The sequence below is a fragment of the Bombus huntii genome, chromosome 1 (genome assembly GCF_024542735.1).
Source record: "Bombus huntii isolate Logan2020A chromosome 1, iyBomHunt1.1, whole genome shotgun sequence".
NCBI lineage: Eukaryota > Metazoa > Arthropoda > Insecta > Hymenoptera > Apidae > Bombus > Bombus huntii.
In genome coordinates, this window is record NC_066238.1 from 20374184 (window position 1) to 20398785 (window position 24602).

Genomic DNA, 24602 nt, shown 5'->3' on the forward strand with positions numbered 1-24602 from the left:
AGCATGTTTAGCACTCAATAAAGTTAGTATTTAAAACATTGTCCGAGGAAAACAAACTTTTTTTATCTTCCTGGAGATCCTTGTTATAGGTACACGGAATTCCTCTCAAAAAGTAGTCATGAAACTCATTAAATATGGAATATCATGGATATATGGTAGTGTGCCAAAATTTCCAGCCAGGAAAATTTTTTACTTTATATTCGAGAAACGAAAAATAAAAGAATTTTAAGCAGTATTGAGTATAATAGTATGATAAGTAAAAGAAAATATGTAGTATAATACACATACAAAACTATTACATAGTTGCATAATATTCTTTAAAATTCGTTAAGATACCGTGGGAAATCTATCTGATCTAAAACTTTTGGACGTCACCGTATAACCGAGTAACTTAACCAGCAAAATTAGTAGAATTACAAATATTTCCAAGTAGAATACCAATTTTTCATTCGTGAAAATAAATATAATCATGATTGTGTTACCGAGGCACCAAACATATTCACGAAACCGAATTCCTCGCTGCTATAAATGGTCAAACCATGGCAAAGGCGGCTCAATTGAATCGCTGTTAATGAAGACCAAAAGAGAAACTTAGCTTGAAATGAAGAATTACAACATGCAAGTATCGAATATGTAAATTGGGAGAAAAATTCTTTTCTCTTCTGACATTTTTCTGATATTTCAACTAAATTTGTTTTTTATATTTGCATGTTATTCACTTCGACAAGTATTAAAACAATAGTGTTGAAAGTATGTTTACAGCTCACCGACAAGGTCTCTGTCGCGTACATGCCGTTCTCTATTATTTCAGGAAAATCCAGTTTGTTGGTCAAAGAACGTCGATCAATTTGGAAGGGATTCGCCGTTATTGCATCATTGCCCTAAGGCACGCTTGACTTCGTATTTCTTGCAACCTCTCCATGTCCCGCTTTCGCGTACCATGCTTCCATCAACTTCTATTAACAAAGATATATTTTTATTTCATTCCTATATTTATGTTTATTTTAAATTAATTTCAATTTATTTCTAATTGCAAATTTAATATCAGTTTTCAAGTTAAGCATAACATATAGTGGCTATATAATACTCTTTTTTTCCCATAAAGTTTTTTTATTAAGTTCTATACATATTTCATTTTCATAGTATCACATTTTCAAGTCATATGAAACTACTACTAGATATTAGTACTAGGAAATTTAATATATTTGGTCTTAATTAGTATAAATGCTATAATAAATACAATGGTGTGTGCTTTTTGCAACCACTACATTTACCATTGACTCCATTTTACTGGCTGGGCACGTTACAAGTGAGTGCGGGAATAATAATCTCCGTGACATTCTCGATTCGATCGACGAGAAACTGTACACGTCATAAGCTCGAATTACAGTTTCCCTTCTGACGACGTAATTTGAACTTTCATACCTGAACGAGTTTCGTCACTGTCTTTATAAGTATGTCTATGGACTTCCAAAGCTATAATTTCGTGTCCGTTACCGTCTGATCATTTCGGCCCTTTCCAGTGTGTAATTTCTTCACAACATTTCTAATTATAATTTTATTTTAGGACTGTCATTATGATGAAATTGATATTTCACCAAAATTGTCGTTATAAAGAGTAAGAAGGAAAAATTCTGTTGTTATAAGTATCCTTGACGAATTTTTAATAAGTAGAACAGATAAGTATGTCAGAATTAATTCCACGATTATTATATAGATAGGTGCATAGTTGTACATAACCACTTCCGTTTGATAAAAATGTTTGAAAAAAACATGCACCGACACTGTGCATGTACCGAAAGTCGACGCTCGTTCGCAGTGTGGATGTCCTCATCTCCGGCGTACATGGCGAATTTACTCTTTTCCCATCCAGCTTTCACCTGCACCAAGTGCTCTTACATTATATAAGTTTGATTATTACTTTTTCTCACGAAATCGATATATTGTTCTTTGTTTTTTTTATAATAATTTTTTTTCAATACTTATTCAAGGCTATTTGCTATAGATTGCGATCCTTTACCCAATAAGAGTTCGGCTGATTGTAATGGTTTTACATACGTTAAATAGACTGCGTCTAGAATAATGTATATACGATAAATATGCTACTAGAAATCAAGGTAAATATGTATTTGTCAAAAATACATTGAACAAGTGATACAACTATGTATCATTGTACATATCTCTTCCCTTGTTACATTTTCACATCCTTGGTGTAGTGAATATCTTGATAAAAAATATTTGATACATAATAGATATATTTTCGCCTGTTAAATGTTCACATCCTTGGTATAACAAATATTTTATTAAAAAATCAACATTTATCAATTAAATATTTAACATATAATAAACATTCTTCCTTTTTTTTAGTTACAAACTTCTATGTTCTTTGCATACATTCATTTATCAATACTGACTGATTGTATCGATACACCTAAATCATGAAACCCTGGATCGATACACAATCTTGTCCATATAAATACAGCTAATGATCGTCACTGTCAATTGTCAATCTTCACTTTTTGTATATTAAATATAAATGAAATACTGCAGTCACTGTGTCATCGATAAAATCAAGATTTATTTAATCTTCGTGCTAATCAATTGTGTACACGTTACAAATAACGCGGGAGTCAGCTGCATAGTGGTTTATTCAAACAATTACAACACGTTCCCCTTGTACAAATTGTTGTCTCGAAAAAAATGTGAAACTTCGAAATCTTCGTCGAGAAATGTCTGAAAGTTTATCGATTATACTTACGAGGAAGATCACTCACATAATCGTTCTTAAAATAATATATATATGCACAGAAATAGATTGCATGAAGTAAATATTGAATAAAACAATAGCAAAGGCATGATATGTTTCTGTCATTAGTAATGGCAACGATATTTCGCCTTGTAGTTCTTGTGTTTATTATTAAAGTTAATCAGTATTATCTCTAATTTCTATATTTTCTTTTCGCTTCACATAAAAAAAACTTAATCGTAATTGATGACTCATTCTCTATTAGAGTTAAAATGCAATCAATTAAAGGAGTTGCAATCGGCCAAACAATGCAATTGAAAGTCGAAAAGAAACTTCCTGCTAATTACACCTAAATACCTAGTTAAATGAACTTACTACAACTCCTCTATTTATAGCATTTGATGAAATGTTTTCGTAATTATAAAATCTCTTGAATATAAATTAATCAGTCACACAACAATCAACATGGAAATAATAACAGAAATTCTTCGTGATTATTCCTACCTATCTTTTTTTCTCCTTCGAATAAGTCTTCGATGATAAGCTCGTGATAGAACAGCTAACATAATTACGATGCCTCGATTGATAAACCCATTGAGTATATACAACCATTGTCCTTAAACATTTCTCTTCTGACAAGCGTCACATGTGGTTTCATTAAAACCGCGTCGAGCTTCACGTCGAGTTTAATATACAACACGATAATAGTTATCGTTATTCTTGCACTGGCTTCACTCCCAACGATACCTCCGATAAATTAGAACCTATTCAATGCTATCAGCAACTTTTTGATCACCTTTCCGGGTAAGTACACAAATCTCCAAGTTTTCTCTATTACCGTTGTTGATGTATGTTGATGTTGTTGTATACCGATAGGATCGATAATCCTATAATTCTGTCAAAATTTCATTAAAATGTAGAAAAGAAATTCGTATAAGGAGAAACTTACATTGTAAGATATTTCTCACAACAGCCTGTTTGAACAAAGCATTCTTCATTCTCGGCATTGATGATTAAGCGATCACAATGTGCATGCGACGTTGCTAGCTCCGGATGACAATCATTTGTTGACGACTATTTGAATCATAGAAGAACAGAATTTTAGTTCCAGTACTGTAATAGAACACTTTGTCACGTTTATATTCTCCTTGATAAAGTTTCCAATTTTGACCCAGTAACGAAATAACACTAATTTGGTTCAATAACTGATAATATTAAGAATAAAAGACAAGATATAGTGATAAATGTGTAATTGATCCTCAGATATCTATTGGATTTAAGAAATAAACGTTATTTATGTATCGATGAGTTATCTCGGACCAAAGATTGAAAATAACAAAGGCATTGTGTGTTCGAGCGAAGAAAGAAGAGAAAGGTGGAATTAATGTAAAAAAGAAGGTATGGATGAAAAAGAGAAAGAAAATAAATTGGAGGTGGTGGAAGAAGTGGTAGTGAAAGATGTTATCTCCATCGACACGACGGACAAAAAGTCTCAAGCATACAAACAATCAAATACATATGCCGCGAAAAAGACTGTAGCACAAGGTATGATGGATGTTGCCCTAATCACCGCCAATGCAAATCAATTAAGATACCTGATTGAATATCAGCGAGAGAGCCCCACTTTTTTTCTGATTCTGAGTTTAATCATTATCAGTCTCCTTCTCCAGGTATAATACTCCATCAGATTAACGCAATGTTTCTTTCTACTACCTTCTCTAAATTTTAATGGATAACGAATTGCAACAAACTAATATGATACAGATACGAACGAGTATAGAATATTATTTTTTCTGTTTTATAGAAGAGTATGTTTGATGAGAAAGATGCTATCAAATTTTAGGTGGCCGTAGGCGTCAGTTTGATTTTCAAAGGTCGATTTGACATAAAAGGACAATCGAAATCACGACAGGCACGAAAAATTAATAATTACGTGGTAGTTGGAGTTTTTCTAATAACTATCATCAACGTATTTATTGCCGCGTTTAGTATATCTGTTCCTGTTCCTACCACATTACCGCTGTTAAGAAATGATAATTAACAGTAATGTAATGTAAAGAAGTATTTTATATTGATCTTTGTGAAAACAGATAGCTCTCTCTTATTCTTTTATCTTTGTATATGAATAACTGATAATAAGATATCTGAAATTGATGTATCAAATGTATTAATTTATAATATTATTGTTAGAGATAAATTTCTTCTATATTCGAATGTTCTATCCTCTATTAAAATATACTTTCTGTTTCTATTTAAATATATTATGTAATCATGTTATAAATAAGTAATTGATAAATAAATAATTTGATATTTTTTTAAAAAGAAAGAATCAGATGTTATCTTTTACTTCATGATGCATGATTGTCTATTTTAGTAGGTAAGAGCTGTGGATTGCGTTAACGTTTATGTTAAAAGTATCTAGTTAACAAGTGATGCAACGTGCAAATTTTCAGGAAATTACTTTATCTAACAGTCTTTTGCTTCAACATCTTTCGTAAACGACTAAGTTATTAACGAATAAGTTACAACATTCTACGTCTATTCCTTTCTCTTTCGTGTCTATTGATATATTTGTATTTAAACATTTATCGATAAAGTCAACAATTTCAGTTACATAAATGGCATGATACATATCTTTTTTTTAGAAATTACAATTTTACGAAGAAGCTACTTTCTTCTAAGATTTGGAAAGTTGGTCTTTTATTAGTTTAATGCAATCAATTCGGATATAATTTTAGTCCCATATCAAAGGTATTTCTTTCTTTCTTTTTTTACAAAATATTTGCTTCTATACAAAATCATCATTTAATATTTTTCAAAATTTTGATATGTTTTCTTGTATATTTGAATACAGTTATAACATTCGAATCTCACAAACGAAGTAATTAATAATGGGTAATTATCGTTACAAATTTAACGAAAAAATTTGAATATTTACTTCCGGTTCTTTTTTAATCGCAAATTCCACACGCATATTTTATTTATCTCATCATATTCATAGCAAAAATATTTAGTTAGACCGATATACATATCTGATCTACTTAAACCTAATTTCCAGTATATATAAAAGCTGACTGTTAAATAAATAGTATAAACATTATTTTAACGTATATTCAACGTTCCTTTTAAAACTATGTACACATAACAGATTTAGGTTTCTGCTATCACGAACCCTATCATCTCTGTAGATGAATCTTTTTTCTTTTTTGTTCTTCCACAATAACAAAGAAGAAACATTCATTCTGCATTAGTTCATAAAATTTGCGCTATAAATTATATGAGTCTATTTCTTCTTTAGTTAATACAAAAAATAATACAGTAGAAGAGGAAGTTGCATGTTAAAGTAAATTAATATTTGTTATATGTTCGTTTTTTTATAGTTTTTGATATTTGGTAGTCACAACACAAACCGAATACGATTTGTAACATGTACTATGTTATATGTACATTCAATAGAAGAACAATTTACTTCTTAAAACTGGACAAAGATACATGCCCATTAATAGCTCTTTTTCTCTTTTCTTTTTCTTCTTAAATGCAACAATACTTCTATATAATGCGTTCAAAGTAAAATTTTGTAATTCTCCCATTCTTCATACAATCTTATTAGCTTATCATATGTAACAAGTCTTTTGTTTTAACATCTCTCGCTACTTTCCCTTTATCCTAGTTAACAAATATAGCGTAGATCCCCTCTTTCTCTTAATTACGCTCTCGTGTCGGTATTTTCATATATTCGACAGTAATCGAAGCAAAAAATCCTGCAACTATGATTTTTCTAGTCAATCGAAAGAGAAGTTCGGACGTCGAACAGCGTTTACGTTACAATAATATTGCATAGAATATAATAAAATACAATAACTAATAATTAACATATTCCTTTTTTCTCATTTCTGTGTGACTAGGATTTCTCCATAGTGGCATAAAACTTTTTATCTTGTGCTTCATACACTCCCATAGACAATTTCTCTGTTTCCGCTTCAATCCTGTGGTCTCGACACCTATATCACACACGTGAAAATATACAATTCTTACTACATCGTTAATCGTAACCTTACGTCTACGTACTTTAATAGGATAAATCTAAGAAGAGTCGTTTGATGCGCTGCTTTCTTTTTTTAATTGAACGAATGAATTATATTGTCCAACAATGCAGGACTGCTCATACTTCATGATGAAGTAAGGAAGTTCATTTAATTCGTTTGTATATTGTAAAACACCATTCTCATGACTTCCTCTCTTAATACAGAGGCCGACAGATATTAGAACTGACATAATAAGTTAATGGATAAAAAAAAACGTAAAAAAAATTAGTGTAATAAAGTATTAAAAAAATTATCATCCCTTAATCTATCGGGATATTTAAAGACTCTAGAAACTCCTTTAAGATATTATAATTTACATCAGTTCAGGGCACCTGTTTTAGCATCGTAGGCGACTAGATACAAGGCCGTTATTTAAATACCTCAAACGAGTTTCCAAGTCTATAAACAAAACAGTAAAAAAAGAGAAGATCGTTTCTTTAACAAAGATTTAGCATACTGATGAATTTAAATGTAACTTATGTATACTTTTACAAGGCTCGATTTCCAGTTTTGAAACGTCAGGTATATAAGTCGACCTTAACATGCGTAATACGATTAATTTTATAATAGATAAAAGCTTAAATTCTTAAAAGTCGATCTGTACAATAATACATATAGATACATTAACTATACGTTTCTTTTTTTTCTTTCTTTTTTTTTTTTTTTTAGATTTTAGGTGAAGTTCCTATGAATTAACATAGTTTCGATGTATCTTTTGTATACAGTTTAGTATCGAAATTATTGCAATCTCTTCGAGTATTAAGTTAGAAAAATTGTAATGTGTTTAATACTTTTATTTCCTTGTTCTATTCTGATTGATAGATCAACTCCAATTAATTTGAAAATCTATTTTACGTTTACAGTTTTGTTCCACCGTAAATGTGCATCTTGGACTATCGGTCGCTAACTTAAAATTATATGTATTTTGAGTTACACGAATTGGGCAGGACAAACTAAGGCAAATTTCGTAATCATCATACAGGAAGTGTACTAACTTTTGAAGTAATAGTACAAATTTACATGGAATTTGTAATATTGTTAACTGCACTACAGAATTACGCTAGTTTTTACTTAACTGTATTATTATTATATTTCTTATAATATTTATTGAAACAGCTTGAATAGGTGTAATCGTTTCCATGGTATTCATTTTATTTGGCAAATGCTGATCCTCAGTTAAACGAATAAATACTAGTAAACGAAAAATTGATATTTTTATGCCTGTTGTGTTATATAACATCGTATTTGCTTTATATAATATCTTCTTTTCTCCTTCAGACCAGATAATTGCATGTCACAATTCTTTTGAAATTATACCAGAACCTTTATTCTGCCCTTACCTGCCCTATCCATGTAAATATGCCTTACTTCCTGATAACACATTATGTGATTTCCTTTTTCGGAACATTTACATGTGATTTTCATTCTTCTTTGGATATCAAATTCAAAATCATTATATTATACATTTAAAGTAGCTAATCTGTTTACATGTTTATTGATAGCAGATTTATCACAGTGATACATTATTTTATTCCTCGAGTCATATGCTTCATCTGAAACAATATTTCATATCTTTATTAACAAGGTATCATTCAGATTACATCTCATAATCCTATGTGTTAATTCTTTCTGACCTGAGTTAATCATCCCAGTCATCATCATCATCACTGGTTTCACTAGTCGAATCATCACTTTCACTATGGATTGCACTTGATCGCTCGGCAAGAGCTCTTGATAAAGCACTAGCTAATCCTCCTTGAAACGCTGGTTTACTTCGTTCATTTTTTACTTCGTTCGAAACGGGCCTTAACACAAATTCTTGACGACGAATTTCTTCTAACAAAGCATTCCTTGAATCCGGAGGAGGGGGACTTTGTTTTACTTCAGATTTATCAATTTTCTGTAACAGAAAGATAATATATAATCATCAAAATCAGTTATACAATTTCGACTTCGTGATTATAAATTTTTCATTTTAATACTAACTCGAAGTCTAGTACCACTCCTTATGGATTCCATAAGCGTTGACCTTAGATCAGCGATATCCCCATTATTATTGTCATTACTAGTAGTATTATTATTATTGATAGCACTTGCGTTGACTGTTCCATCATCAGTACTTGGTAATGGTGGAGGAGGTGGAACAGGTGTAGTTAAATTACTTCTAGAACGCGGAGCTGGAGCTGGAGCAGGAGTTGGAGCTGGTGGAGGTGGTGGAGGAGGAGGAGGCGGAGGTGGAGGTGGTGGTAGTGATGGTGCGAAAGTTAAAGAAGGTGGTGGCGGTCGAGATGGTAATGTTCTATGAACTGGTGGTGCACTAGGTGGTGCACTAGGTGGTGCACTAGGTGGTACACTTGGCGGTGTTGAAGGTGCATTAATTCGATTTGGAGGTAGTGGTGGAGCACTTCGTGTTTGATGCTGCAAAAATGTTCGAAAACGTACTTCATAAAGACTGCTTATTTTATATAGACATGTAATATTATAGAGAAAAATAAACAAACTGTTATTGTTCTTGCTGGAACTGGAGGGGGATATTCCTGTCTTTGAGGCGCAGCTGGAGATTGTTGCTGATGTTGTTGTTGTTGTTGCAATTGTTGTAGTGCATTAGTTTTCGGGGCAGATGAAGATATATCTTCCCTAATGGCATTCATCCCACCATTTTTTTCAATAAAATCGTAAATAAAATCACGCGTGTCTTGATTTCTGAATTGATGTTCCGACACACCAACTATATCAAGAAATATTTTTAAATGTGGATCGACTTTGTCTAATTCCAATTCTTTGCTACTAGTATTCCATGACAAGTGTGTAACGTGTCTAAAAATATTAAAATAAATATAAACATATATTTGTAAAATGTAACCAAAATTATAAGTGGGCACAATAGGCACAAGCATAAATGGGACAAATTAGTAAACTCCCAACCTAAAATTGGATGGAGGACCAATGTCATCTTTCGTTAATCTTTTCTTGGTTTTTTCTCGTTTTTTCTTTTTACTTTTGTACATAGAACTACTAGAAGCACTCCTATTGACACCAATTGTAGTTGGGGTTCCATTTAATAAATTAGAAGTTGATCCTGTACTAAATGCAACAGGTGATGCGTTGCTTTGATTTCTCCATGGCAATGTTGCACCATGCTGAGTTTCTCCTTCTACCTTAGAGCGTCTTTGTTGCCTTTTCTGACGTTTGGCATTCAACTTATCAAGAAGAATGTTTCTAAAACCAAGTAATTTTTCAAAATTAAATTCAGAAAAGAATATATAACACTTTATTTGATATTTTTATTTCATATCCTAATACAACTTACCTTAATGTAACAGCATCTGTTTCACTTGCAAAATTAAAAGCAGTCATACAATCCTCTGCTTCAAATGTATGGAAGTAACTCATTGGTGCTTTATAGTCCATTGCATTATATACTTCATGCTCCCATAACATTGCTTTCCTTTGTAAGCAATATAAACGAAGGAAAAAACTACGTCTAGGATTATCCCTTATCAATGTTATAATACCTGTAGTTTTCTTTATCCATTCTTTGTGTAAAGGTGGTTCAGTCAAATATAATTGAATAACTCCAGCTGCTAAACACTGCAAGGCATAAAAAATTATTTATTTCTTCTAGTATTATATTACTCATTGAACAATTAATTCTTATGTTAACATTATATTAATTAAATATAAATAACATAAAATATTCATAAACAATATGAGAAAGCACAAAGATTGCAACAACAACCGGAAAACAAGTATATAATTATATTGTGGAAAATTTTTGCATAATTACTATTCTTTCGATGCATCATTTGACTCATTCATGACTAATACGTAATTTTAAGCATATGAGTTTATTCTCACAGCAAGTTTAAGCAACAAATATATAAAACCAGTGCTGCTTTCACACAAAACAATTAATAAAATATCTTTAACATTGAACATTCTTTTCTGCACTGTTAAATATATCACAAACGGAAGTAATGTTTAATTCGAATATCAGCGATGACGAGATTATTTACAAATACCATAAAAATGAAGTTGACAGAACGCGTTTATCTATATCTGTCGATCGACAGATAAAATTTAGGTCATAATCATAGTACTATAATGACAGTTATGATGTTCGCAGGTGCAAATTTTCGTTAAAGTAGTTTTTACCTGACACCGATTTCCTATCAATTGATAGACTTGTTCGTTTTCTTCCGTTTTTAAAAGCGTAGAACCTCTATGTTTGTTCACAGTGCCAGACTTCATTTTCAACAAGGTTAGGATCCTCGTACTATCGTACTAATTTCTTACCACGTTCTTTCTCGATCGATAGTTTCTCTTTCATAATTTACCTTCAATGTATCTCACTTTCAAACATTCTTTTTACAAATTGAATGCACACAATGACGTGAAATCCGTGGAATTATAATTGATCAATCATCACCTTCCAAAAGCTATTCCTGATACTATCCTACACAGGAAACTCCACCAGTTGGTGATGACATTTTTATCTATCCGGTTCAATGTTCCACGTTTCCTCATTCGATATATTCTCGCTCTTAAATCAGATTGGACCTCGCAAATCACCAACTATTGTTACACGCATCGTTATATGTGTATTTGGTACGAATATTTGGCGAAATCATAACATTTTTTAATCACATATGGCAATCAAAAGGATTATAAAGATTATACTTTTTATAATAAAGATTATATTTTTTAACAGAAGATTATATTTCGTGCGAGCATTTAGGGAAATCATTATCTTTTTAACTATATATAACGATAAAAAGATTTTAAAATATAATACAAACAAGCTTTTTTCAATATTTATTATTTTGTATTTTAGATGAACTATTGCATCAAGTAAACAAAGCACAAACATATAGGTATATAGTTATAATATTCTACTTCATACGAGATGGTAAACATTCTTTACTTATTATTTTATACACAATATCCTTTATTTTCTACTTATTTTGTATTTCAGATGAATTATTGTGTCAAATCATGTGTCAAATTGTAAGTAAAAATATATATGGATATATAGTCATAATATTTTATTGCTAAAATATAAAAAAATACTCTTTACTTATTGTTTCATTTTATTTCTTACATATCGTATTTATATTATATTTTTTATATAAATAATACATATCCATATCATATTTGTGTTGTATTTATATTCTTAACTTTTCTTTATCATTTCATGTATTATATTAACACTCAAATTTCAAACAATTTAAGACTACGAGTGTATGATAAATATAAATACGAGCACTCTAAAATGAACATTTATTGTATTTTATTGTACAGCCATCATAAAATCACACGAAAGACAATTTGTAATGATATACATTATAATTAAAAATTATCATATGTTTTTAAATTTGTGTATGTTTATACACGTTTTAGTTAGGAATTTAAATTTTTAGCGCGTTTTATTATACTTCGTTGTCGCTATAATCACACAAGCTGCAAATGGCCACGGGTACAATTCACGTAGTCTCAGAAATGCGATATCAAATAGAATCGTATTTTATATGCAAAATAGGATCGTCAATGATGATAGGGGAACAGTGATCATTGTTACGTGTGTATTCCTTCGGAAATAAAGCTGTCCGCGATTTTTTTAAGGTCGCGTTATTTAGTTTTCCGCGGGAAAACAATGTCTGGATATCGAAGAGTGAATTATTACGAACTGTGCAGATTGTGTACTAGCAGCGAAGGAACCAAAATGAATATTTTCCGGGAAGAAGGACGTAGATTGCAACTTCAAACAAAGATTCAGACGTACTTGCCTATACAAGTGAGATTTTTGTACACTTTCATTTTGACCCAGACATGGTTTTGAAAAATTTCAATTGATAAAACAGATAATTTCTTATTGATATATCTATATGGTCATTGTAATTCTTTCTTTATTTAATAATATAATCTGATTAGGTATGAAAGGATATGGATGGTTTATATAATTAGTATTTAATTTGAACTTTAAGGTTTTGGAGGAAGATTCCTTGCCAAAAATTGTTTGCCACGAATGTGTAAAGAAATTAGAAAATTTTATTGAATTCAGAGAAACAGTTGTGAGCGCAGAGGGTATGTTAGAATCTTATTTTACTTCACTGCGGTTCTCAGAAGATTTTCTAAAGGAGGGTAAGGTTTATGTGAAAAGCACAGAAAAGGACAGACCTACAACCCCTGAGAATGAAGTGTTAAAGGGAATAGAGAAAGTAACAACAACAACTGGAAATCAAATAGTTAATAATGAGCAGCAAATGCAGCATCAACAACCTGTTGTTGTTAGTAATATAAATGCCTCGAATATTCAAATTATCAGTGGAGTCCAAGCAAGAGTTCAACAATACAAATGTGCCATGCAGGTTTGTTAACAGAGAAAATATTAAAAATTATTTTTATGTGATACTATTACTAATTTATATTAATATTTATCTTAGATGCAAGCAGGAGGTATGGCAGCTGCTGTTGTAGAAGCAACAGCAGAAACCCATTATAGCTATCAGCAACAAACTTCGCAGCAAGTATCTCCTCAACAATCAAATGAAGCACACAATCAAATTAACGATCAACAAACTACGACCTCACAAATTCAACAAGTGCAAAATCAAATTCAAAATCATGGTCAAATAAATCAACAAATACAATCTCAAAGACAAATTTCTCAGTCACAAAATCAACCACAAGTTGGTCAGCAGCAGCAGCAGCAGCAACAACAACAACAAAATCAGACACAAATAACACAACAGATTCAGCAGTTACAAAGACAACAAAGAGAGTTTGAAAAACAACATAGACAGCTTCAACAAATTGAAAAACAGGTGCAAATTGCTACACAACAGGAGTTTCCAATTAAGCAGGAACCTCAAGGACAGGTAGTACATCAAAATAATAATATCATTTTGAAGGCAGAACCTGAATCTAAGCAAAATCAACAAATCATTCAGAAAGTACAGTCTGAAACTCAAAAAGATGAAAGTGGAACACAAAATGTACAGGGTTATACTGTACAAGCTACACCAGAAGTATTTTTAAATTTGGGATTTAAAGAAACACCTTTGGTTGCACAAACTGTACGGGATGAGCCAAAAGAATTTAAAGATTATACAAAGTCAGAAGATACAATATCTCGCAACTCGATCGGACAAATTTCTGAATTCTTAAGAATCAAATCAGGGCCTGAACCAACATCTTTAATTACTGTAAATCCTCAAGTTATTTCACAAACTCATAGGAATGCCATTTGCAAAGAGTGTGGCAAAATTTTCACTACCATAAATCAATTGAACACTCATAGTTGCTCTGTTCAGAGCCTTTTGAATGAAACTTCTGATAATAGTAGTAACAAAGAAGATCCTTTACAAAGTAATAGTAATTCATTTAGTTGTGATGTTTGTGGTAAGCCATTCAAACGAAAAGAACATCTTTATCAACACAGGAAACTACATACCGGTGAACGTCCTTATGTGTGCACTACGTGTTCAAAGGCATTTAGTCGCAAAGAACATTTAGTTAGACACTCTGTATCTCACACAGGTGAAAAAATGCACGAATGTGAAATGTGTGGTAAAAGCTTTTCTAGAAAAGACAATCTTCACAAACATCGTAAAACGCATGGTGTATCGGGTCCATATATTTGTGAAACCTGTGGGAAGTCATTTGTGGTGAAGCATTATTATTTAATGCATTTAACAACTCATGCTTCAACTATTGGAGATGGTGTAAATTGTCAGGATCCTTTACCATACAAATGTGATATTTGTCACAAAGCATTCTCTGTAAAACAATATCTTACAACTCACAAACTTAGGCATAGATCAAAGTATAATAATAATTCTTCTCAGAATACTGCAAATGGTCATCAACAGCAGCAACAGCAACAACAGCAACAAACACAACAGTCAAATGCTACCAGTAATATAAATATGGTAACAAGTAATGTTACTAACTCTGGGAATCTAAATAATAGCAATGGTCAGTCTAATAATGGATCAACAGTTGAAATGCAGAGTGTCATTGAAAGAAATGAGCAACCAAATGGTTCATTCAATAACCAGTATCATAATAATGTACAAGAGTTTCAATGAGATAAGGGGAAGCGTGTCTATTATGTTCTCTTGCCAAATGGTAACAATCACAAGATTGTTGTTATGTGAGCAAGAGAACTTTTATGACGCGCTAAAATATTTTCTTAAACTATACCTGCTGTTACTCGAGAAGAAAATTTTTTGTACTTTAATAAGGCAAGAAGATGGATTTAAATACTATTATTTTAAACATATTAAAAGTTAAATAACTTATCATTTATATTATACTAATAATCAGTCGGTCAGAAAGTAGAATCTTCAGTGGCTTATGAGCTTAACTTAAAGTACATTGTATATATTTTGCCAGTAAAGTATTACATGTATGAAATGCATGCTATGTTTTGTATGAATGCACACTGTTATTTAATGTTCGAAAAAATCGTGTGTTAAAAAATTTATGTGTGCGTAGATAGTCATGAGGTTGTTCCAATACCTGATTAGAGATATATTTTCAATTCCATTAGCTTGAAATGAAGATATTAAATCAATATCTAATCAGAATTTTAGTTGCTTATACTAATAGAATTAGCATAGAAATATGTATAACATTTTTGTTATATAATTTCTCATCGATAGTTAATGATGTAATCAATATTTAGATTTTTTTATTATAAACAATCAAATCAATTTTATAAAAATATTATTGTTTATATTTTGCTTTGTGCAATATCTTTTCTAGTTATATATATGTTATATACATAATTATTAGAATCAATGAAATAATTTTGTTAACCAGTGATTGCAACAATCTATGACCATTTTGCAAAGTATTTTAGGATCATATGATTTGTATGTAAACTTAGAATGCAAAACAAAATCTAAGACCAAAGAAATTTATATTATATACATATAAATTGGATAAATAATAGGAAAATAAATGTAAGGTAAATTCAGGTATGATCTACCTGATTAGCTCTGTTACAGTTAAGATTTTGGTTAAGTATGCATACAATATATACATATATTGTATAGCACTATAATACATACAACGACCTTAAAGTCGTTGTTTTCTAACAAATGAGAGCGTGCCATACAGTAAACTTTGGAAATAAGTATATTGGAAATTATAATTGTCTAAAATTCTTGCTAAATTTCCAGCATATATTGACCAAAATCAAGAAGAATGAAGAGAATTTATATTTCTTAAGCCACATTACTTCCATTGTATCTGTCTATATAATTAGCATACATTATTACTTAATTTATGTTACCTTTCCATTTCTTTCTTTTTTCTTTCTTATAATTTGTCTCTTACATAATAAGATCAAACAGGGGGCAACTATATCTTCAAATAAAAGTTCCCAGTATATATTATTAATATTTCATCCATATACTTATTAAATTTTGTGCTTTTGCACAATAATAGTGGGTTACCAAAAATGTATAATTTGCTCCAAATCGTTGTTTATAGTGATATTTAATTTATCTGCACCATTTTCTTCACTCTGTTTGATGTAACAAGTATTAGTGAAGAAGATTTGATCGCACAATTTTCTACCATATTTTTTACAGAATATATTGATGCGTATTATTTACTGAAAATAAACAAAAATCTTCATTTAAATGTGAGCACAGAATTCGTGATTGAACATAACAATAACAGAATTTTGTTGTTGCATAATAAACGTCTTAAGATACAAATGAACTTTCTACAGTACAAAAGATTTATTTTAATTACTGGTCAGACTTTATTTTATTATAAAGTCTTGTATATATATATATGTATATCAAAGCAGAAGTAATGAATTTAAGACTGTGTTTCTATATCAGCTAGTGCTAGATGTACATTCAAAGTACATAGATTTATAGTAATGATATTGTATATAACATGGTCCAGTGAGTAAGACGAAAAATTGTTAGTGCACTGTTCCTAAGGAAAATGGTATTTTCCACAAAGCAGAAAATACCTCTTTATTCATACTGAAGTATTGTAAAGTAGATATTAAATCCAAAGAAAAAGAGATACAGTGCTTTTATTAATTGCATACTTTGTGCCTAATTATTAAAGTCATGAGAATCATTTGTTTTGGAGATCTATTTATAAAAACAAATAAAATTGATAATCTTTGATTTTAAGTAGCCCCCTGCTCTATGTGCAACTTGCAACAAAATGACATTACTTGTTCAGATATGATTATTTTTGAAATTTATACTGTTAATTTTTATATTTTACATTGTATATATTTTCAAACTAATATTATATTTAAATATATTATAATATATTAAAAAGATACTAGTATATTATTCACTCCAGTCTTCCCGTATAAATTTAAATTAAATTTCGTGATTTTTATTTCTATTTACAGGGACATTACGATTTTTAAGTTAATAAATTAAAACGTTGAATATGCATAATGTAATTTTAATCCTGCGCGCTATTTTAAGTTATGTAAATTAATACATAGATCTACAAAGTATAGTCTAAGTTATGTATATAAAACACAGAAACAATAAAGAAAAAGCGCTATTTATTAAATAATTATTTTTAAGATTTCATTATTTAAGGAAATAATAAGAATGCTGTATATTATCTGTTCTAGAACTAGTTCAAACAAAAGAGCATTAGAAGATGTTAAGTAACACTGAAAAATATGGAATAAGTTAAAAAAAATATTAATTCGATATTTAAGAAAGTCGCTTTTTTTTCATTCGTAACGTAGGATTTGGAAAAAGCATTTTAAGTCATACTAAATGCTTTCTATAATTTTTCCGATCCGTATGAATTGCATATAAAATTTCAATTATACGTTTTAATATTTCATCATATATTTTTTTGCAAATTTGTTTTCAATTTGTTCTTACATAAAAAAACATCTTTATAATAAACTAAGGTCAAGTTTATAAGAAGTTGTTTAGTTTGATCAGAAAAGTGTGTGTGTGCAGTCATCATTTTGTATATACATATACTTTTCAACAAATTAAACAAATTAAGTGCATTATGTTAAGACAATTAGTTTTTATGACGATATCTTTTCAAGTATAATCATTTTTATTTAAAATTGCATGTAATAATCTGGTAAGTATCAATAATATAGTGACAGTATTTCAAACGTAAGGTTATGTTGTTACTTGTTGATTTTTGACAATAGTACAACAATTTGTGTGATTTGTTTATAAAAAGAAAGTATTCCATTGATACGAATTAAAGTCCTGAAAGTAAAATTTCGTAGCATATGTAAAGTTTTGTCATAACATTATGGTGAACGAATTTCTCAATTTGATTAAGCATCATTTACTCTGATTTGATGTTTACAAAATGTTTTTGATCTAAAATGAATATTTTTCATATTGTATATCCAATATGCAATTTGGCAACATTTTGTTTTAACAAATAAAATTCTATATACTGTTATAAAATAACATATTTCTGTAATTATTCATAATTTTTTTTGTAATAAAAAATTGTTTTAAGTTTTTGAATATATTAACTTTTATTTATAAAATATGTAAAAAAGTCATGTAGGATCACTGATCATAGTGGCGTATGGTTGGCAGAAATTTTATCACTATTTCTGGGTTTCAGCCAAAGAAACAGAGCTTATTCAGCAGTCAGAATTAGACTGTTTTGTGAACAAAACTTTCTTTGTGTTTTTACGTCAATTTCAATTTGAAAACAGAAAACAATTTCAATTTTTTAAAATTGTTAAAAAGATGCAAGAAGAATTAGAACCATTAGAAGATCAAGTGTTTCCGATACATAATCGTTCAATTTGTTTTATGTACATATATATTTATTTATATTTATAAATTATTTTGAATAAAACGTATATACAGCTTGACCAATTTGGATTATATGATGACTATGCGAAAAATACAAATCTTCTTTATTTGTTTTAGATTAGATTTACTATAAATTAATAGTAGTTATATAGAATATTTAAAAATTTTAAATTTTCATTACTTCAAGTTAAGGTATGTTCAAATTTTATTTTAATATTCTACTTACTATGTTATACAGGTGTAAAAAGAAAATGAAAATGAAACGCAGTAGATCTTTATCTCCTAAAGCATCAAGTAGTGAAGAAGATATGAAACGCATCAAATTTGAAGAAAATGAAAAGGCAAATGATATAATAATACATCCACATATATTAGACTTCTCTGATGATGTTCTATTGAACATATTTAAATATTTGAATCCTAAAGATCTCATGGCAATAAGTTTGTAAGTTTTATTAAACTAAATAAAGAAATATATATATGTATATATATTTCTTCTTTTATTACATGTTATTACTGTTTCTAGATCTTGTCAACGACTAGCTCAAATAGCACAAGATAAAACTTTATGGAGAAGGGTAGATTTTCGAGCAACACCTATATTATTAGATGATTTAAAAGAATATATAAAATTTCTACAGCCTATAACAACAAGTCTTGCTATGCGTGGTGATTTATATTGTGAAAATGATGCAGGACTTAGTCCTTACTTTCTCAACTCAGTTAAAGCTACATGTACTCAACTTAAAGAATTAATTATAGAGGAATATTGTATTAATGCAGACAAGGTAAGTTTAACTATTTTTATTATTTATCTTGGCAGATGAAATTAAAAAATTCTTTTGTAAATTACATATTTTCTCTATTTACAGATTCAAATTACAGATTTTCCAAGTACCATAGAAAAACTTTCATTAGAAGGCTGCAAAATGGAACATTTGCGTAGTAATAAATCATATTTTTTCAAAATGAATTTCCATATGCCTAATTTAACAGTAAGAATCTCACTTTTCAATTGCACGTATTTTCGAAAACTTTTTAGCATTTATGTACTTAATTACTTTTATTGTATAGATTTTTATTACAAATGAATAACTATAAGTTACAAAATAACTGCTTACATTAATTGAAAATTGAGAAATTCTTTTACTTACTAATTATTTGATGAATTAATTTTTAAATAACTCTTCACAATCTTCTATTCTAACTATCAGTCTAATCTTCTATCCTAGGTATTAGTATTCTAACAATACAAACACAGGTGTGGATTACATATAATTTTGTGTATTATTTTTGTTATTTTTTCCTGCTTTACATTGTTTGAGCTCTTACTAATTTGTACACAATTTATTATTATTCATTTTATAATATTTGCATATTTTTCAGTGTTTAATTTTAAGTAATTGCGAATGGTTTACTCCACATTCATTGTTGGTCATTAGTAAGATGCCAAAGTTAAAGGAATTAAGGCTAAACTCGTGCCATCGCTTAGGCGAATGCGTTGCTTACACTAGTTTAGCTACAAGATTTGGATTCAAAACATTAGAAGTAAATAATCTTATGTATTGTTATTATTAATGTTTAATAAATCAATAAATTAAATGATTAATTGATTATATATTTCAGATTCTTGATTTGCGAGATACAGCACTTGGTGATAGTGAAGTTGGATGCTTTAGTTGTACTAAAACTTTGACACATCTTTATCTGGAATGTCCTTCCAGTTTAAGAAACACGGAATCGCCCGATTCAGAATCTCGACCTTTGCAGAGAGAACCTTTGAATCAACATCCTGTATATGAAGATAGAAATCTTGCACAAGTAGGTATAATGACAACGTGCAAAAAGTAATAGAATTAAATGACATATATACAATTGTTATAATTTGCATCTTTTTCCGCTTTTAGTTCCTGGTCGAAGATGGATTTCGTTGGGAGAATTATATGTTTGGACGATGCCTAATAACAGACAGAGCAATTTGTGCTCTTGGAAGTGATACTTGTGATCGTATAATCAATAATTTGGCAGAAGAAGTTATAGTTGTAGAAGGAGACAAACGAATATTTAATAATCCTCATTTAAAAACATTGGTTGTTAGGTACTATTAGATTAGAAAACTTCTGATTCAAATTTTAACAGTAATAAATGACAATTTTTTATGTATTTCAGAAATTATCCACATGTTACAAACTCAAGTCTCGTACATTTAGCTTTAAATGCATCGAGTCTCGAACATCTGGATGTAAGTGGCACATCTGTTACAAGACAAGGTGTTGAAACTTTTAAGACACAAAGACCGAACGTTAAAATAGTTACCTCTTTTGATGAAACACACACAAGCATTTGAGAAGTACAGAGTCATTCTGGAGGCTTTGATAACACGATACTTTTATTGTTATATAAATCTATTTTCCGCAAAAATGAATATAATTGTAAGGATTAGGAGTATAAACAATTTTTTATTTTTCATTAATTTCAATAATAAACATAAATTCTATGATGCGGAGCATAGAATAGTATCTCAAGTTTATATTTTAATTTTACAACTTCCATGTGTGTTCAATATATTTATTCGCGCATGTGTTACAATTCCATTATATTGTATATAAATATTTGTGTGCAATCTAATATTATTGCATTTTCTATCTTTAATGTAACAAATCGGATACATTGCTTTGCGTTGATGGTAATAAAATTTCATTATCAAATGAAGGCACTATATATGTATGAAGTATTTTAAATACATTATTCAATGAGAGAGAGAGAGAGAGAAAGCGAGAGAGAGTTATGTGCCGTACTGATAATGCAAAAGAACAAATGGTAGAAACCAAATAAGTTTTTACTTTAATACATCTTTTTAAATTCATACATCGAGTTTGTTCAATTTAAAAAGATCATATATTTAGGATATTTAAAAACTATTGAGAAAACGATTTTTTATTATAAAGATTATTTATTACAAAAAAATAAATAAAAGTTATAGACTACAGGTATGTGATGGTAATATTTTAAAAAATTATTGATTAAGTAATTCTCGTATGTACATGTGTACAAATTGATTCATTAACAATTATTTATGAACATAATCAAAATTTTGTATATTGATCATCATTTATGAAACATACATTTCTTGTTATTATTTTATATATGTATGTTGTATTATTTTATATTTGAAATTATGTAAGCATTAGAGCCATATACAAAAAACTGTTGTGTTATTGATTTTTATATCGTACAACATCATTCCAATTCTTTTTCATATTGTTAACGATGTCATTGCACGTAATAAAATTTCTATTTCATCAAATTTATAAATTATTTGTTTTCTTATAAATTATAAAGAACAGTAAAAAAATAAGATATTTATGTATATCTTCAATTGTTATCTGCGTAAAACTGCAGTTTCTGTTTAATATAATAACGCGAATTGTTTTGCATGGACAATTCAAAGTAAAAATAATAGCATTTTTAAAATATTTATTCCAGATTCAAGACAATACTATGTATAAATATATAAAAAGAGTATGTGTTACATTAACTTTTTTAAGTCATTTACAAATATTGACAAAGATAATGCTATGTCAAATTCATTTTTAAGGAATTTGTTTCTATTTCAAGTAAATGTTATAAGACACAGGACTTTAAAGGCATTTCTAGAAAAATGTCTAAAGCTTTAAATACACATTTTGATATAGAAAGCTCAACAGAATCTTGTTATTTGAATAATGGCATGCGTCTTATATGTGAACATAAAAAATCTTTCACTACCACCATAGGATGTTTCATTCCAGCTGGTGCAATGTATGAAACACTGGAAGAACGTGGTAGCGCTATATTTCTAGAACATTTATTTTTCAGAGTAAGTAAAAAATATTATAAAATTTATTAAAATTAATATTAAATTCCTACACTTAACACAGAGGACAAAATGCAGTAACAAAGAAGAAATAGAATGCATGATAGAAGAAATTGGTGGAAAAGTTACAGCTCTTGCTATGAGAGATATATTTCTTTTTTATGGAACAGTGCTTTCATGTAAAATAGATAAACTCATTCAGTTATTTGCGAATGTAATTTTGGATGGAGTAATATGTAAGTTAGTAACATATAAGAGGAAGAACTTTATAAAATATATAATAATATGTTATATCTTGATATTTTAGGTGATAAAGATGTTACACAAGAAAAAATTGTAATTTTAGAAAAACTTTCTGAGATGGAATCAGATCGAGAAAAAATTATAATGGATTATTTACCAACTATTGCATATCAGGATACTGCTCTTGGTATTAGTGTATACCCTGCAACTAACATAGTAAAGTAAGTATGAAAATTCAAAAACAATATTTAATTATAAAAGTTATGTAATAGATGTCGTATATATTTTTAATCATTAATCGTAATGTTACATTTGCAGAAAATTTTCTACAAAAAATTTAATTAAATTTCGTAATCGTTTATTTCAAACATGTTATATGACGATGGTCTGCACTGGATCTATTTATTTAAAAGAATTACAAAGAATTGTTTGTAAACATTTTGGATGTAATATTGAGGATTATAAATCATCATTTGGAGTTTCTAACAAACAACGATTTTGTAAAGATCCAATTGAATATCGATTCACAGGTAAAAAAAACTTTACTACTCTCTCTGATTACTTCATTATATTTTTATATAAATATTTCATGTGCAATTTAGCTGCTGAAATGCGATTAAGAGATGATGATAATGAAATGGGATATGCAGTAATAGGATTTGAAGGATCAAGTTATAGAGAACGTGAAGATTGCATTGCCCTTACTGTAGCTAAAGAAATTGTAGGTTCTTGGGACAAGTCAGATGGTAAGTTAATAATCTATATTTAACTATTGTACAGTTTTATTAAATATTCATAATATTGTAATATTCATAATAATATTTTTAGGTGGAGCAAATCATAATGCACCATTTATTGCCCACTATGCATACAATACAGACTTATGTTATATGTATAAATCCTTTTTTCATCATTGGGCACAGAGTACTAGTATTTGGGGCTGTTATTTCGTTTGTGACTATTCAACTCTTTTGGTATATCCTAAATATTGCGAAAAAAAAGCTTTATCTTTAACAATTTATATATTTGTAACATTTATATAGTATATGGTTCGTGCATTACAAAAGGAGTGGATGAAATTATGCACAACAATAACCCAGAAAGAAGTATCTCGAGCTGTTCATCAATGCATTACAAAAGATTTACTAATACTAAATGATCCAGTAAATCGTTTCTTTGACATTGTTGAAAACGTGTATAGACATGGATGTTATGAACCTGTTGAACATAGGGTTGTGGAATACGAGGTAGAACACATTGTACTAAATAATTTATATTTTTATTGCAGAATAATATCTTTATATTGCAGAAAGTAACAGCAGATAAAATAAGGGAAGTTTCTCATAAATACATCTATGATCAGAGCCCAATTGTTATAGCTCTTGGCCGTATTGAAGGTTTTCCCGATTATACTCATGTAAAAAATGGTTTGTATTTACTACGATATTAAATGATAAAGTAATATACTAATTATCCTTTGAAAAATTATTTATAATCTACAAGTATTTTGTATCATGTGAGTTTCTGGTGACCCAAGCTAGACGTTCCATTTTTGCTAGAAATAAAACCAAAATCACGAAATACCAGTTATGATGTATATTTTCAATAATTTTTGTAATTTTGTAACTATTTAAGAAATATAACAAAATTAATGCATGTGCGCATGAATCATTGATGATCCAAACTTGAATTCTAACTTAGATGACGAATTACATAAAATAATATATTAAAGATACAAAAGTATACGAAATATCCAAAGAAAATACTTGTTATAATATTTCTCACAAAAAAGTAGAAGTCAAATTTTTGTCAATGTAGAATACACTTATATATTCTACATTGTTTTCTTTTGCTTGCGGTTC

General features: G+C 29.2%; 6 protein-coding genes across 8 annotated transcripts; 4 read left to right on the forward strand and 2 right to left on the reverse strand.

The window, feature by feature from the left end:
- Window positions 1–7: 7 nt before the first annotated feature.
- On the reverse strand, window positions 8–1563 carry LOC126868785 (uncharacterized; the record flags this gene model as incomplete). The annotated part of the gene is given in 4 exon segments (XM_050624630.1): window positions 8–109; window positions 112–183; window positions 471–956; window positions 1429–1563. Coding segments are annotated over 4 exon segments (795 nt in total), but the record flags the coding sequence as incomplete, so codon positions are not given.
- LOC126867575 (ninjurin-A-like) lies at window positions 972–5761 on the forward strand. The gene is made up of 2 exons (XM_050622201.1): window positions 972–4416; window positions 4590–5761. The coding sequence occupies exons 1-2, from the start codon at window positions 4147–4149 to the stop codon at window positions 4785–4787; spliced, it is 468 nt and encodes a 155-aa protein (XP_050478158.1). The 5' UTR covers window positions 972–4146; the 3' UTR covers window positions 4788–5761.
- Window positions 5762–7465: 1704 nt separating this feature from the next.
- On the reverse strand, window positions 7466–11339 carry LOC126867530 (actin nucleation-promoting factor WASL-like). The gene is made up of 7 exons (XM_050622094.1): window positions 10987–11339; window positions 10142–10422; window positions 9757–10050; window positions 9333–9648; window positions 8818–9249; window positions 8466–8731; window positions 7466–8384 (listed from the first exon to the last, which is right to left on the reverse strand). Exons 1-6 carry the CDS (start codon window positions 11080–11082, stop codon window positions 8471–8473), a joined length of 1680 nt encoding a protein of 559 aa, XP_050478051.1. The 5' UTR covers window positions 11083–11339; the 3' UTR covers window positions 7466–8384; window positions 8466–8470.
- A 930-nt stretch (window positions 11340–12269) lies between these two features.
- LOC126870582 (zinc finger protein 853-like) lies at window positions 12270–17152 on the forward strand. Its single transcript, XM_050628400.1, has 3 exons — window positions 12270–12625; window positions 12816–13199; window positions 13275–17152. Exons 1-3 carry the CDS (start codon window positions 12485–12487, stop codon window positions 14919–14921), a joined length of 2172 nt encoding a protein of 723 aa, XP_050484357.1. The 5' UTR covers window positions 12270–12484; the 3' UTR covers window positions 14922–17152.
- Window positions 17153–17502: 350 nt separating this feature from the next.
- LOC126870596 (uncharacterized) lies at window positions 17503–21362 on the forward strand. Of its 2 annotated transcripts, none has more exons than XM_050628437.1 (8): window positions 17503–17937; window positions 18880–19086; window positions 19168–19429; window positions 19514–19636; window positions 20028–20189; window positions 20268–20462; window positions 20549–20739; window positions 20811–21362. In XM_050628437.1, exons 2-8 carry the CDS (start codon window positions 18893–18895, stop codon window positions 20986–20988), a joined length of 1305 nt encoding a protein of 434 aa, XP_050484394.1. In that variant the 5' UTR covers window positions 17503–17937; window positions 18880–18892; the 3' UTR covers window positions 20989–21362. The 2 variants fall into 2 exon arrangements, with proteins under 2 accessions (XP_050484394.1, XP_050484386.1); XM_050628429.1 differs by lacking the exon at window positions 17503–17937 and adding an exon at window positions 18428–18640.
- A 416-nt stretch (window positions 21363–21778) lies between these two features.
- Window positions 21779–24480, forward strand: LOC126870588 (mitochondrial-processing peptidase subunit beta-like). Of its 2 annotated transcripts, none has more exons than XM_050628406.1 (9): window positions 21779–22163; window positions 22240–22500; window positions 22562–22733; window positions 22805–22961; window positions 23059–23270; window positions 23343–23486; window positions 23569–23714; window positions 23784–23987; window positions 24029–24480. In XM_050628406.1, exons 1-9 carry the CDS (start codon window positions 22143–22145, stop codon window positions 24188–24190), a joined length of 1479 nt encoding a protein of 492 aa, XP_050484363.1. In that variant the 5' UTR covers window positions 21779–22142; the 3' UTR covers window positions 24191–24480. The 2 variants fall into 2 exon arrangements, with proteins under 2 accessions (XP_050484363.1, XP_050484372.1); XM_050628415.1 differs by having other exon boundaries at window positions 24050–24480.
- The last annotated feature ends 122 nt before the right edge of the window (window positions 24481–24602 follow it).